The sequence below is a fragment of the Canis lupus genome, chromosome 8 (assembly GCF_011100685.1).
Source record: "Canis lupus familiaris isolate Mischka breed German Shepherd chromosome 8, alternate assembly UU_Cfam_GSD_1.0, whole genome shotgun sequence".
Lineage (NCBI taxonomy): Eukaryota > Metazoa > Chordata > Mammalia > Carnivora > Canidae > Canis > Canis lupus.
Window position 1 is genome coordinate 14,160,587 of NC_049229.1, and position 12,711 is coordinate 14,173,297.

The 12,711-nt window shown below is 39.0% G+C and overlaps 1 protein-coding gene and 1 long non-coding RNA gene across 6 annotated transcripts in view; one reads left to right on the top strand and one right to left on the bottom strand.

The window, feature by feature from the left end:
• PRORP (protein only RNase P catalytic subunit) overlaps positions 1-9,053 on the top strand; it is a 122,190-nt gene extending 113,137 nt beyond the window's left edge. For both annotated transcript variants that reach the window (XM_038544481.1, XM_038544482.1), the window contains exons 6-8: positions 4,588-4,736; positions 7,043-7,238; positions 8,735-9,053. In XM_038544481.1, coding sequence (XP_038400409.1) covers positions 4,588-4,736; positions 7,043-7,238; positions 8,735-8,866 — 477 coding nt within the window. In that variant the 3' untranslated portion in view covers positions 8,867-9,053. The remainder of the gene's footprint in view (positions 1-4,587; positions 4,737-7,042; positions 7,239-8,734) is intronic.
• The window catches only part of LOC111096992, a 75,537-nt gene that overhangs the window by 49,946 nt on the left and 12,880 nt on the right, over positions 1-12,711 (bottom strand). For 2 of the 4 annotated variants that reach the window (XR_005363134.1, XR_005363135.1), the window contains one exon: positions 9,876-10,864. The exons of 1 other annotated variant lie outside the window; for it this stretch is intronic. This is a non-coding gene — a long non-coding RNA (uncharacterized LOC111096992). Of the gene's footprint in view, positions 1-9,875; positions 10,865-12,711 lie in introns of those variants that run through there. One more of the 4 variants, XR_005363136.1, reaches the window with a different exon arrangement.

Genomic DNA, 12,711 nt, shown 5'->3' on the forward strand with positions numbered 1-12,711 from the left:
CCTGGGTGGCTCAGCGGTTGAGCATCTGCCTTTGGCTCAGGGCATGATCCCGGAGTCCCAGGATCAAATCCCACATTGGGCTTCCTGCATGGAGCTTGCTTCTCCCTCTGCCTATATATCTGCCTCTCTCTCTCTCTCTCTCTTTCATGAATAAATAAACAAAATCTTTAAAAAACAGAAATTAAATAAGTAAATAATAAATAATAAAATAAAACAAAACAGTCCAGAGTGGATTGTGGCTTTTATGGTCAGGACTGCCCTGAGCTCAAGAAAATTCTTCATCTTTCTCATCTAAACCTATTTCCTGCTTATAGTCTCAGGAGAAGATTGCCTTTTATATCTTATATTAACCATCCAGCATGGATTGGATATTTGTCACAGACCCCTTTGTCCTTAGAACCTCCAGTTTGTTTGGCTTAGAGGTTTTGTTTTTTGTTTTGTTTTGGCTTTTTTGTTTACTTTTTATTTTGAGGTCATCGTAGATTCATATGCAGATATAAGACATAATGCACAGGGATCCCATGTATCTTTTACCCACTTTCCTCCAATGGTAGTATCTTGCCAAACTGTATTATCACAATCAGGATATTGACCTTGATAGAGTCAAGATAGAAAAATTTCCATCACCACAAGGATCCCTCCTGTTGCCCTGTTATAGCCACACCTACTTCCTGCCTGACCTCACCTCCAACTTAGCCTCCAGTTGCCACTAATCTATTCTCAATTTTTAGGATTTTCTCATTTCAGAAATGTTATATAAGGGGAATCGCAAGTACATAACCCTGTTTGGCTTTTTTCACACAACATAATTCTGTGAAGATCAATCCAGGTTGTTGCAGTATCAATACTTTGTTCCTTTTTATTGTCAATTAATATTCCATGATCTAGATGTACCAGTTTGTTTAACTATTCACCTATTAAAGGACATCTGGATTGTTTCCAGATATTGGCTATTAAGAATAAACATAAGTAGTTGTCTGTACCCATCGGCATTTTGGGGTTTCTGGCTCCAAGTCTAGGATATATGAGGCAAAATGGAAATCTAGGGAACTCACTGCCATGTCATTCTTCATGCCCCCAGTACTCTAGCCAGTCTGGTTTTTTCTCTTTACCTTTCATGGTCTTCTTTTTCTTAATTTCTGATTTTTTTTCTTTATTTGGAAAATAGGCATAAATTTCATTTTATGCCATATTTTTGTTTTGTTTTGTTTTTTGTTTTTTTTTATGCCATATTTTTTAAAGCAATATCCACAACCAACATGGGGCTTAAACTTAAAACCTCAAGATCAAGAGTCTCATGTTCCACGACTGAGCCAGCCAGGTGTCCCTATACTGTAGTTTATATCTTAAACGTGTTTGATTTTTGGAAACATCAAACTTTCAAAGTCTTTCTGGGTTTGTTTTGTATAATATCTGGGGGTTTTAGTTGTACTTAGTGGCAGAGATAGGAAAATGTAGATTTACTCCCATCTTCCCAGAAGTGGAAATCCCTCCCATTTTTATTTTTGTTCTAATATAGAATTAATGTAAATTTTCTTTTTCTTTACTGTTCTGAGTATACCTATGACTCTGACCTAGCCCACTGGATCCAGCCTTGGAATTTACCTCAAAGGAAGTTGACTCATAGCTAGACTGTCAATAGTTTCAGGCCAGTGCTTTTTTCTGTATACTCTTCTTTCTTTCCTGTGTCTTTCATTTATTCTCCTTTGTTTGCATTGTTTCAGAGAGAGAGCTGCTGCTAGTCGACACCTCTAAGCCACAAGATGGTGCCCCAGAGCAGTTCAAGTTAATCCTTTTCTGTTCTCTGGGCCCCTGTTTTTAACATGGTATTAGTAAACTTAAGGCCATTTATCTAAACCAGAGTATAGCTCTGAAGACTCAGTTGTATTTTTCTTTAAGCCATGTACGGAAGCCAGTTGCGTGGAAATTTAAGCAATCAATATCAAAATGTTTTTGTTTGATTAGGGGGGGCATCTTTTAATTTGGTAGGAATTCATATGGAAAATTTTAAAAGTAATTGTAATTTATCTTCAAGAATCCAGTTGCTATTTTGTAATTGGGCTCACTGAAAATAATCTGTAATTTCAACATAGCTTTAGGAAAGGACCGTTATAGAGGTGCCTGGGTGGCTCCATCTGCTAAGCAGTTAAGTGTCTGACTTGGGCTCAGGTCATGATCTCAGTGTCCTGGAATTGAGCCATGCATTGGGTCCTGCCTCGTGCTCAGCAGGGAGTCTGCTTGTCCCTCCCCCCTGCTCATGCTTTCCCTCTCTCGAATAAATAAAATCTTTAAAAATACATAATAAAGTAAGTAGATAGAAAGAAAAAGGAAGAAAAGAATGTTACAAGTACTTTCTGAAGGAGATGCACCTCTGAGTATCTTTTGAGGTATTTGGATCGATGAGCCAAACTTTCTTATAGTGTAGATGTTTGTTTTTGATTGCTAGCCTTAACTTTTAAAATGCTGGCTTAAAAAAATAAATAAATAAAATGATGGCAGGGCTTCCTGGGTGGCTTAGTGGTTTAGCGCTGCCTTCAGCCCCAGGGTGTGATCCTGGAGACCTGGGATCGAGTCCCACGTTGGGCTCCATGCATGGAGCCTGCTTCTCCCTCTGCCTGTGTCTTTGCCTCTCTCTCTGTGTCTCTCATGAATAAATAAATAAAATATTAAAAATTAAATTAAATTAAATGATGGCTTATAAGCTTATAAGATTATATAAAAATGTACGGAATAAAACCACTGTTAAATACATGTTAACAGTCTTTGGGTGGTAAGATTTTAAAGAGAGAGAGATTTTATTTATAGGAGAGAAAAAGAGAACAGGGTAGGCAGAGGGAAAGGGAGAAGCAGGCTCCCTGCTGAGCAGGGAGCCCGCTTAACCCACTGAGCCACCCAGGTACCCCAGAGACCAAGTATCTTAAAATTTTGTAGGTTGAGATACCTACCATGTGCCTTATAATTAGAGAAATCTGGGAAATAACTGTTGAATGAACACAGAAGCCACTATCCCTAGCTTTGAAGGAAAGAATCATATTTTACTAGTTTTAAGCTTTGGGTTTAGAGGCTTTACACTGACTGGTCTTGGTATACTTTTCTGCTTAAGTATTAGCACACATTCAGTGGGCAAGTTGTGTCCATTCTGTCTTAATTCTAGAACTACTAATTAGAGATAATAAAGCCATCTGCAATTTCCTAAAATAAGATTAGTAATGGAGTAGGATGGACAATGTAAATCCAAAGCATTAAGCAGTAATACTAAAAATTTGGCCCTTGCTAAATTTATTCTTAAACTGTTAGAGAATCTACATAGATATTATACTAACAGTGCTAAAACTATATTTGACAACTGACCAAATAAACAAATGAAGTTTTATTGATTAAGGAATTTTAAATAATATTCTAAAAATCTACAGGGGAAGAAATTATGAGTGAAGAGAAGCTAGATTAAAATCAGTGCCCTTGGGATCTCTGGGTGGCGCAGCGATTTGGCACCTGCCTTTGGCCCAGGGCACGATCCTGGAGACCCAGGATCGAATCCCACGTCGGGTTCCCGGTGCATGGAGCCTGCTTCTCCTTCTGCCTGTGTCTCTGCCTCTCTCTCTCTCTGTGTGACTATCATAAATAAATAAATAAATAAATAAATAAATAAATAAATAAATAATAAAAATAAAATAAAATCAGTGCCCTTTCCAACCATGACTCAAGAAAATTAATTTCTTCGTGACTTTTAACGCATGATTTTCATAGGCTCAGCAATTATTATAAATAACTTTTATATTTCTGATATTGTATAACAATTTACAATTTTTCATTAACTTCTTTTTTTAGTAATATCCATTGATAACTTAGTTTAGTACATTGTAAACAAAAGTAATCTATAGACTTCTTAGGAAAGGTTGAATGTAGGCAAGCTTACCAAAGTACCAGATTTGCTAAAAATCCAGACTTTTGAGAAGTGGTCATGTGCACACAAGATGAGTGGGAAGTAGAGAAAATGGGAGTAAATTCACTGAAAAGGAGACTAGAGAATAGAAACTGACAGAGCTTTGAGTGGAAAAAAAGATTTCAGTGAAAGGTAGCAGTCTTAACAAAATCATGACACAGAAAAGTTGGCTGAAAAGACGCTTTATAGACTAGTCATATACAAATTTAAAAAAAAAGAAGTAGAACCCTTTATTCAAATGGAAACTTATGCAGAGTACTGATATGTAAGTATATAAAAGCTGAGCTGTTTTGGTTGAAACAGGTTGGGGACTAAAACCCATCCTTGAACCTTCCTATATCTATCCCAGTGTGCTCTGTGAAATAGACATTAAAAACAACTCATCTTGTCTGGGCTTAGAGAACCCCTCCCTAGACCGATTGAAAAGTAGCCTGACCAGTAGGCAGGTATTAGTTAGACTTTAATTTGTAATAAGGAAGCATTTTCTTCAGGCTTACAAAGATGGAAAATTATTTTAAGGAATGTTTTCTCACCCCTTACCAGGAAAGAGTATTTTACCATTGAATCTACTAGCTGGAAGAATCACTCCACTTACTTGAGATTCTTCCCTTGGCCTTCTTGGGCACTGGTTTTGTGTTTTTTAGCTCTTGGATGTGGTCTCTCAACTAGCCAAGCAGAATCTGGAACTGCTGGTCCTGGGCCGAAAGCACATGCTAACACAGCACTCCAGGTGGAGAAAGGATGAGATGAAAATGGTGCAAAAACAAGCCAGCTGCTTCTTTGCTGACAACATGTAAGTACTGAAAGTTCTAGGTGAATTACACTAGGCCTAAGTCATCTGCTTGTTAGTTACCTATATTCACCATTTTTAAAGTGTATGTGTAATGAATCCAAAAAAAGATTTGAGGCAGCTTATAAAAATATATTTCCTACACAGGATAAATTTAAATAGATGAAATCAGGAGAAAGGAGAAGTAGGATGAAGATAAAGTCAGAAGTGAGATGAGTACACAGAATGCATGCCATTTAGGTCCTACCTAAATCATTAAGCAAATATTATATAAAGATGAAAACCTTCTGTGTTCTTGGAAAACAACAGTTCACCAAGTCCCTGCCTTCATGGGATTTAAACAGGTAAACAAATTAAAAAGTAATGTAATTCTAGGCAGTGATCAAGGCTAAAGACAATAAAGCAGAATAAATAGGTAAAAAAGGATAAGGGAAGGGGTAGGATTTGGTGGTCAGGAATAGCACATATGCTTTCTATGTATTTGGTGCCCTGCCACAGTTTTATATGTATCAGGGCACCAAGTACATAGAAAGTATATATGTAGTGCTCTCATCATCACTATTATATTTCTTAGGTAGAAGAATTGGATAAATGCAGCAATAAAACCAAAAAGCCTGTTGGAAATTGGTCTCATACTTGGTTTGAGACTTGTACTTATTGCGTCCATTAAAGTGACCTTCTATGGCTTCAGATTTGAATACTTAAGTTTTAACATTAATTCTATTTTCCACCAACGTGCCAAAGAAGTCTTTTCAGACGTACATTACAGAGAATAGTATAGTGAATCCCCATGTAACTGTCACCCAGCTCCAACAATTACCATCATTTTTCTAATCTTGTTCCATTTAATCCCCTATGTTTTTTTCTTTTTTTCTTTCCCTCTCTCTTTTTCCTGGAGATTTTTTTTTTAAAGATTTATTTATTTATTTATGATAGACACAGAGAGAGAAAGAGGCAGAGACACAGGAGGAGGGAGAAGCAGGCTCCACGCCAGGAGCCCGACGTGGGACTCAAACCCGGGACCCCAGGATCGCGCCCTGGGCCAAAGGCAGGCACTAAACCGCTGAGCCACCCAGGGATCCCCTTTCCTGGAGATTTTTAAGGCAGACAGATTCCAGTCATTTATCATTTCATTCCAAATAGTTTAGTATAAAATAAACACTAGGGATCCCTGGGTGGCGCAGCGGTTTGGCACCTGCCTTTGACCCAGGGCGCGATCCTGGAGACCCGGGATCGAATCCCACGTCGGGCTCCCAGTGCATGGAGCCTGCTTCTCTCTCTGCCTGTGTCTCTGCCTCTCTCTCTCTCTCTCTCTCTGTGTGACTATCATAAGTAAATAAAAATTTTTTTAAAATAAATAAATAAATAAACACTAAAATGTCCTACTTTGGGTCATTTGGATCAAGGCAAAAGACCTATCACATGCTGAAGTCCTAATCTGAGTCAAGGCAGCTACTACTGTTCTTACAGCACACAGTACTCCAGTGGTAAGTGCCGAAGTTGAGGGTCCATTGGAGACTCTGAGTCACTGACTCTTCTCAAAGCAGGAGATGCCTTCGGGTGCTGATCTGGGTGACTTCCCAGAAGCTACTTTGAGATACCAATTTTAGCTTTGAGGGCAGCCCATTATTTTTGGTAACTTGCAAGCAAGTGTCATCCTGCCCTGTTACTATTATGAACATTTTTTTAGTTTGAGTGAGGAAAGCGGGGGAAGGGTGTGCTCTGTGGTGGATAAGGCAAATAGGAACAGCATCTGGGGCACACAGAGACCAACTTTTGAATGAGAAGAGAGGATAATTGTTAGAATTCTCCATTTTAGTGGAAGAGCCCAATTGAGCCAAGGTGAATATTTGCATTCCCTTCCCTTTAGCTTTCATTCTGTATTCTAGATAGTGCTGTCAAATAGCAAAGGACTTGGAGGTGGTTAGTTTATAAGCATCACTGAAATCATGTCAGTTAAGAATGCAGAGCATCAGGGTGCCTGCCTGGGTGGCTCAGTCAGTTAAACGTCTGCCTTCAGCTCGGGTCATGATTTTAGGGTCCTGGGATCAATTCCTGCATTGGGCTCCCTGCTCAGTGGGGAGTCTGCTGCTGCTTCTCCTTTTGCCCCTCCCCCAGCTGGTGTTCTCTCTTTCTGTCTCTTAAGTAAGTAAATAAAATCTTTTAAAAAAAAAAAAGGGAAAGAAAAGAAAAGAATGCGGAGCACCTCTAAAGAAAGTAGAATAAGAAGTAAAAAGCATGGTAAAGAATTCTGTACTCTGCTTCCTTGGGGTTATGTTTGATTGTATTCTTTCTTATGCCTGGCTCAGCTCAGAGGACGATCCATTCCTTCTCTATGCCACGCTGCACTCGGGGAACCACTGCAAGTTTATCACCAAAGATCTGATGCGGGACCACAAGGCCTGTCTACACAATGCCAAGACCCAGCACCTCTTCTTTAAGTGGCAGCGGGGACATCAGCTAGCAATTCTTAATAGGCTTCCAGGATCAAAAATAATCTTTCAGGTATGTTATTTGTTCTCTACTTAATGTCAACAGAATCCAGAATATAATAAAAATGTGGCATAGTAAAAGAATGTTGCAATTAGTTGAAGGTTCTGAATGCTTTATTTTTCTCAGCTGCAGTTTGGTATTTGGAATTAGCCAGTTCCTGGAAACAGAAAGTCAGCCAGGGCAAAAGTTTTCATAGACCAGCCCCACATTAATTGATACATTGAAAACATCTGAGATGTCATCAGTTGTGACTTCAATTATGTTACCAATTATAACTCCTCATACATATTTTTTAATTTTCCTATTTATTTGCAATAGCTGAAAATTCCTTATCCCTTGTGGTCCATGAATACCTCTGCTAAGGAATTCCTTTTTCCTGTTAATCCACTTCAGCAGCACAGACTCAACTGAGTTCTCCTTTGATTCCAGTTTATATTCCTACAAATACAAGGAATGTCTCTTGTGTGAAAGCAAAGGGAGAAAATCCAAAGGAGAGTTATTATAGAAAAATACATTAGCCAGTAGTAAATATGGCTCAATGGTCAAAAAACATACAAAACAAGTCTGTATGAAAAATCAAGACTTTGGGAAATGATACAGAACAACTGACTTGGTTTTCTCAACAACAAAAAATTACAAGAAAAATAGAGATGAGAAGTAAAGGTCTAATTAAAATTAAGAAATAATTCAGTCATGATGTAACAACCTAATTTCAATGCCTATTCAAAGAAATCAACTGTAAAATATATGCATGCACATGTAACAATTGGAGAATATGAACAGTAGACATGATAAGGAATTATTAACTCTTAAGTGTAATAATAGTATTGAACTTATATTCACAAAATAGACCCTTATCTTTTAAGGGTACATACTAGGGATCCCTGGGTGGCGCAGCGGTTTAGCGCCTGCCTTTGGCCCAGGGCGCGATCCTGGAGACCCGGGATCGAATCCCACATCAGGCTCCCGGTGCATGGAGCCTGCTTCTCCCTCTGCCTATGTCTCTGCCTCTCTCTCTCTCTCTGTGTGACTATCATAAATAAATGAAAAAAAAAATTAAGGGTACATACTGAATATTACAGAAGTAATATAATGTCTGAGATTTGTTTCACAATAATCTTGAGGGGTGGTATGGATGAAACAAAATTAGCCACGTGTTGATAATGGTTGAAGCTGGGGCGGGTGGCTGGGAGTTCATTTTACTATTTCTCTACTTTTATATATATATGAAATTTTTGTCTCACTGATAAAGGCAAGAAAAGGGATACTATAGCCTATAAATGTGATGTTCCTATAGAGAGCGTTTAACCTTAAAAATGAAACCCCCCCCCAAAAAAAGGAACCCCTAATACTAGGGTTTATCTTCACAGAGCTAGCTGCTCTTTGAAAATTCATTAAGTCAAAGAGAATACTCCTGAAGCAAACTGAGAAGTTGTCAGAAAAGAAAGGGAAATGGCCAGGTAACCCCTTAGTGTTCTCAATGTTTGGTTCCCTTTTTAATTCAACAGAATATTCCCAGTTATGACACAGTGGTGCAAACAACTGGAGACTCATGGCACATACCATATGATGACGACATGGTGGAAAGATATTCCTATGAAGTGCCAACCAAATGGCTTTGTCTTCACCGAAAGACATAAGGATTCTACTCTGCCCCATGCCAAACTTGTGTTTGGGGGCCCTTCTGGTTGGCATCAGAGCTCTTCAGTCAATGCTTGTTTAGAGCATTGCTCCTGTGTGATCAAGTTTGTCCTGTTTGGTCCAGTTGGTTTGCATGTCAACAAATTGATTTTTTTAAATTAAATAAAATATAAAATCTTTTCATAACAAGTTGCATTTGTTTCCGGAGACTTACCCAGAGTTGGGGAACTCAAGGTAGAATGAAGCCTGTTTCTCCTGTTGGGCCAGATATCCCACTTACTTGGGCAATAAGTGCTCTGATATCCATTTTGCTACTCCTGACCTCACCTTTCAGGTCCTGCAATAGTGGAACCAATGCATCTAGGCCTAGGCCGCTCATGTTGTATCTAAACGCCTTCTCCCATTTCCGGTATCTTCTCATCCTGTAAAGATTATCTCCCACTCACACTAAATCACTTAATGACCTCTGATAAATGGGCCAAGATATCAGAAGCTTCTTAGAGGATGCCTGGGTGGTTCAGCAGTTGAACATCTGTCTTCAGTTCAGGGCGTGATCCTGGAGTTCTGGGATTGAGTCTCACATCAGGCTCCCTGCATGGAGCCTGCTTCTCCCTCTGCCTATGGCTCTGCCTCTCTCTCACTCTCTCTGTCTTTCATGAATAAATAGATAAAATCTTTAAAAAACAAGAAAAAAAGCTGGAATGCCTGGGTGGCTCAGCGGTTGAGCATCTGCCTTTGGCTCAGGATGTGATCCTGGATTCCTGGGATTGAGTCCCACATCGGGCTCCTTGCATGGAGCCTGCTTCTCCTCCCTCTGCCTGTGTCTCTGCCTCTCTTTCTGTGTCTCTCATGAATAATAAATAAAATCTTAAAAATAATTACTCTAAAAATAATAAATAAAAAAATTTAAAATTTAAAATTTAAAAAAAAGCTATTAGCTACTTTTACTTAACCACCCAATGATTTGGGTTGAAGAGAAAGGAGCAGTGCATTCTCTTTAGCCTCTGGTCATTTGTTCTTCATTCTACAATGCCTTTATTCAGATTGATTCAAAATTTTATGAACACTATTAATTCCATCCCTTAGTATATGAGGGCTTTTTGAAGGATACAATTTTTTTTCCATTTAATCAAGTTTGACTTAGTTTAACAAAGTGATTAACTTTTCATATTTGCCTCTGTTTTACCTGCCTTCCAGCCAACTTACACCTCACTGGACCTTAATTTTAGCTGGAAATATTCATGTTCCAATACTTAATGTTCTTTACTTATTTGTACATACTGTATGATTTAATATTCAAGAATAGGCCAAGTCAATCTATGATAATAAAAATCACAATAGTAGTGCCTGAGGCAAGGGCACAAGAGAACTTTCTGGAGGGTGATAGAAAGTTCTATGTATTGATATGGGTGATGCCAACTTAGGTGTATGTGTATATTAGTCAAAATTTATCACACTAAACACTTTAAAATAGATGCATTTATAACAACGTATCCAAAAATGTTAACATCAAAAAGATAATTATTTAGGGGTGCCTGGGTGGCTTGGTCAGTTGAACGTCTGGCTCCTGGTTTTGGCTCAGGTCATGATCTCCTAGGTGGTGGAATGGAGCCCTGCATCAAGGAGTCTGCTTGAAGATTCTCTCTTCCTCTTCCTCTGCCCCTTCCATTCATGCTCTTTCTCTCAAATAAATGCATAGATACATAAAACCCTGGGACAACTGGCTGGCTCAGTCAGAAGAACATGAGACTAAATCTCAGGGTTGTGAGTTCAAGCCCCACATTGGGTGTAGAGATAACTAAAAAATTAGAATTAAATAAAATACCAATTTCTACTTGACAGGAATTGAAGTACATCTGTTCTTTGTCCAGGAGTTGGGGAAATCTAGGGCTGCTTAGGTAAATCACAGTGACACAGGACCCTGGGGAATGCAGAGATCTTCTGAAGGAAGGCGGCTTGCCCCAAACACATAGACTGCCCTTTTGTATTCTGATCACCTGAGTGGAAGAAAAAAACTACCTGTCAAGCAAGGTCCAAGACAGTGAGAAGAGGAATTCTTTTAAAAGTCGTACTCAGGGGGATCCCTGGGTGGCTCAGCGGTTTGGCGCCTGCCCTTGGCCCGGGGCGCGGCCCTGGAGTCCCCGGATCTAGTCCCGCGTGGGACTCCCCGCATGGAGCCTGCTTCTCCCTCCTCCAGGGTCTCTGCCTCTCTCTCTCAATGTCTATCATAAATAAATAAATAAATCTTATAAATAAATAAATAAATAAAAAGTCGTGCTCTGGGGCATCCCTGGGTGGTTCAGTGGTTTAGCGCCTGCCTTCGGCCCAGGGCGTGATCCTCGAGTTCCGGGTCGGGTCCCACGTCGGGTTCCCTGCATGGAGCCTGCTTCTCCCTCTGTCTACGTCTCTGCCTCTCTCTGTGTGTCTCTCATGAATAAATAAATAAAATCTTAAAAAAAATAAAGCAGGAATGGAAAGAGTGTGTTATGTGGGCACCTGAATTCTGGTCCATCATGGTGAGTTTTATATTCATTTGCTAAAAATTAATATTATCAGGGTAATTGAGGGCAAAGTTCAGATCTGGTATTTTGGCCATCCTTCAGTAATTTGGAATTCTTAGAGTGAAAAACATCTAAGGGAGCCCTTGTGGGAATGACAGAGTACAGGAACAAAGACAACTATGATGAAATGAACTTAGATTTAGGTATTCTTTCAGGCTGGGACCTAAGCAGATAGAGTTCTCAATAAGAGGGACCAGGCAGCTATTAGGGCCCCTGGTAACCCACAGCGTTGAGAGGAGTGTCTCCAGGTAAAACGGGACTACAAGTTAAATTTGAATTCCAGATAAATAACATTTTTTTTTAAGTAAAAATATATCTCAAGTATTGCAGGGACAGACTTACACTAAAAGTATGAGCTATCTGAAATTCACATTTAACAGGTCACTCTGTATTTTTATTTGCTACATCTGACAATCCTAGGTGAGAATTACATGGGAGTGTGAGCGATAGTGGGGAATGAAGCATCTGATAGTCCAGCAGTCCTACAGGAGGCAGGAAGGGATGAGTAAGAGGCACCTGGGTGGGGAAAGAAAGATGAGAAGACCAGCTTTTCCTTGCTTTGTCCCAGCCGGTGACAAGCAGTCTGCTTGAAGATATATTCTATAGAAGCAAAGGGACTTCCATTTAGAGATCTAAAGAAAGCCATAGAAAACAGTGAAATGAAAAAATACAGGAGAATACCAATGAGTAAATGCAGTAAATCTTGAGAAAAATCTTGAATTTCCTCTTATCATATCTATTTCATGGTATTTCAAAATTCCCTAAAGCTCTCTCTCCTGAGGTTTGTTCTTTGTTGGCAATTTTCCATCTGATGGGTGCTTCCAGAGATCCCACATTCACAACTTGCATTCAACCAGGAATTGATATAAACAGGAAGACAATTATCTAGTCACTGATGGCAGCTAAAAATAGTTTGTGTTGCTATCAGAGTATTGTCAGTACACTCTTATCAAATGAATTGTTATTAAGGTAACCATGATAATTTGTAGATAACAGTATCATATGAAGGGTTTTCAGTAGTTTCTGACAAGAAATGTGATGTAAAATTCAACCACATAAAAATAATTACCCCTGTCTGCTCTTAAGTTAAAATACAGCTCAAAGAGCAAATACTTGAGAAATCACTAAGGACTTTAATTTCTAATACAGTAGAGACATTAATTCATTTGTAAGAGACCAGGTCGGCTGGACTAAAACATTACTTGGTATCAAGTTTAGTTCATATTCAAAATACTTAAAATTGATTATTAAAACAGATTTCTTTTGCTTTCTATGACTGCATC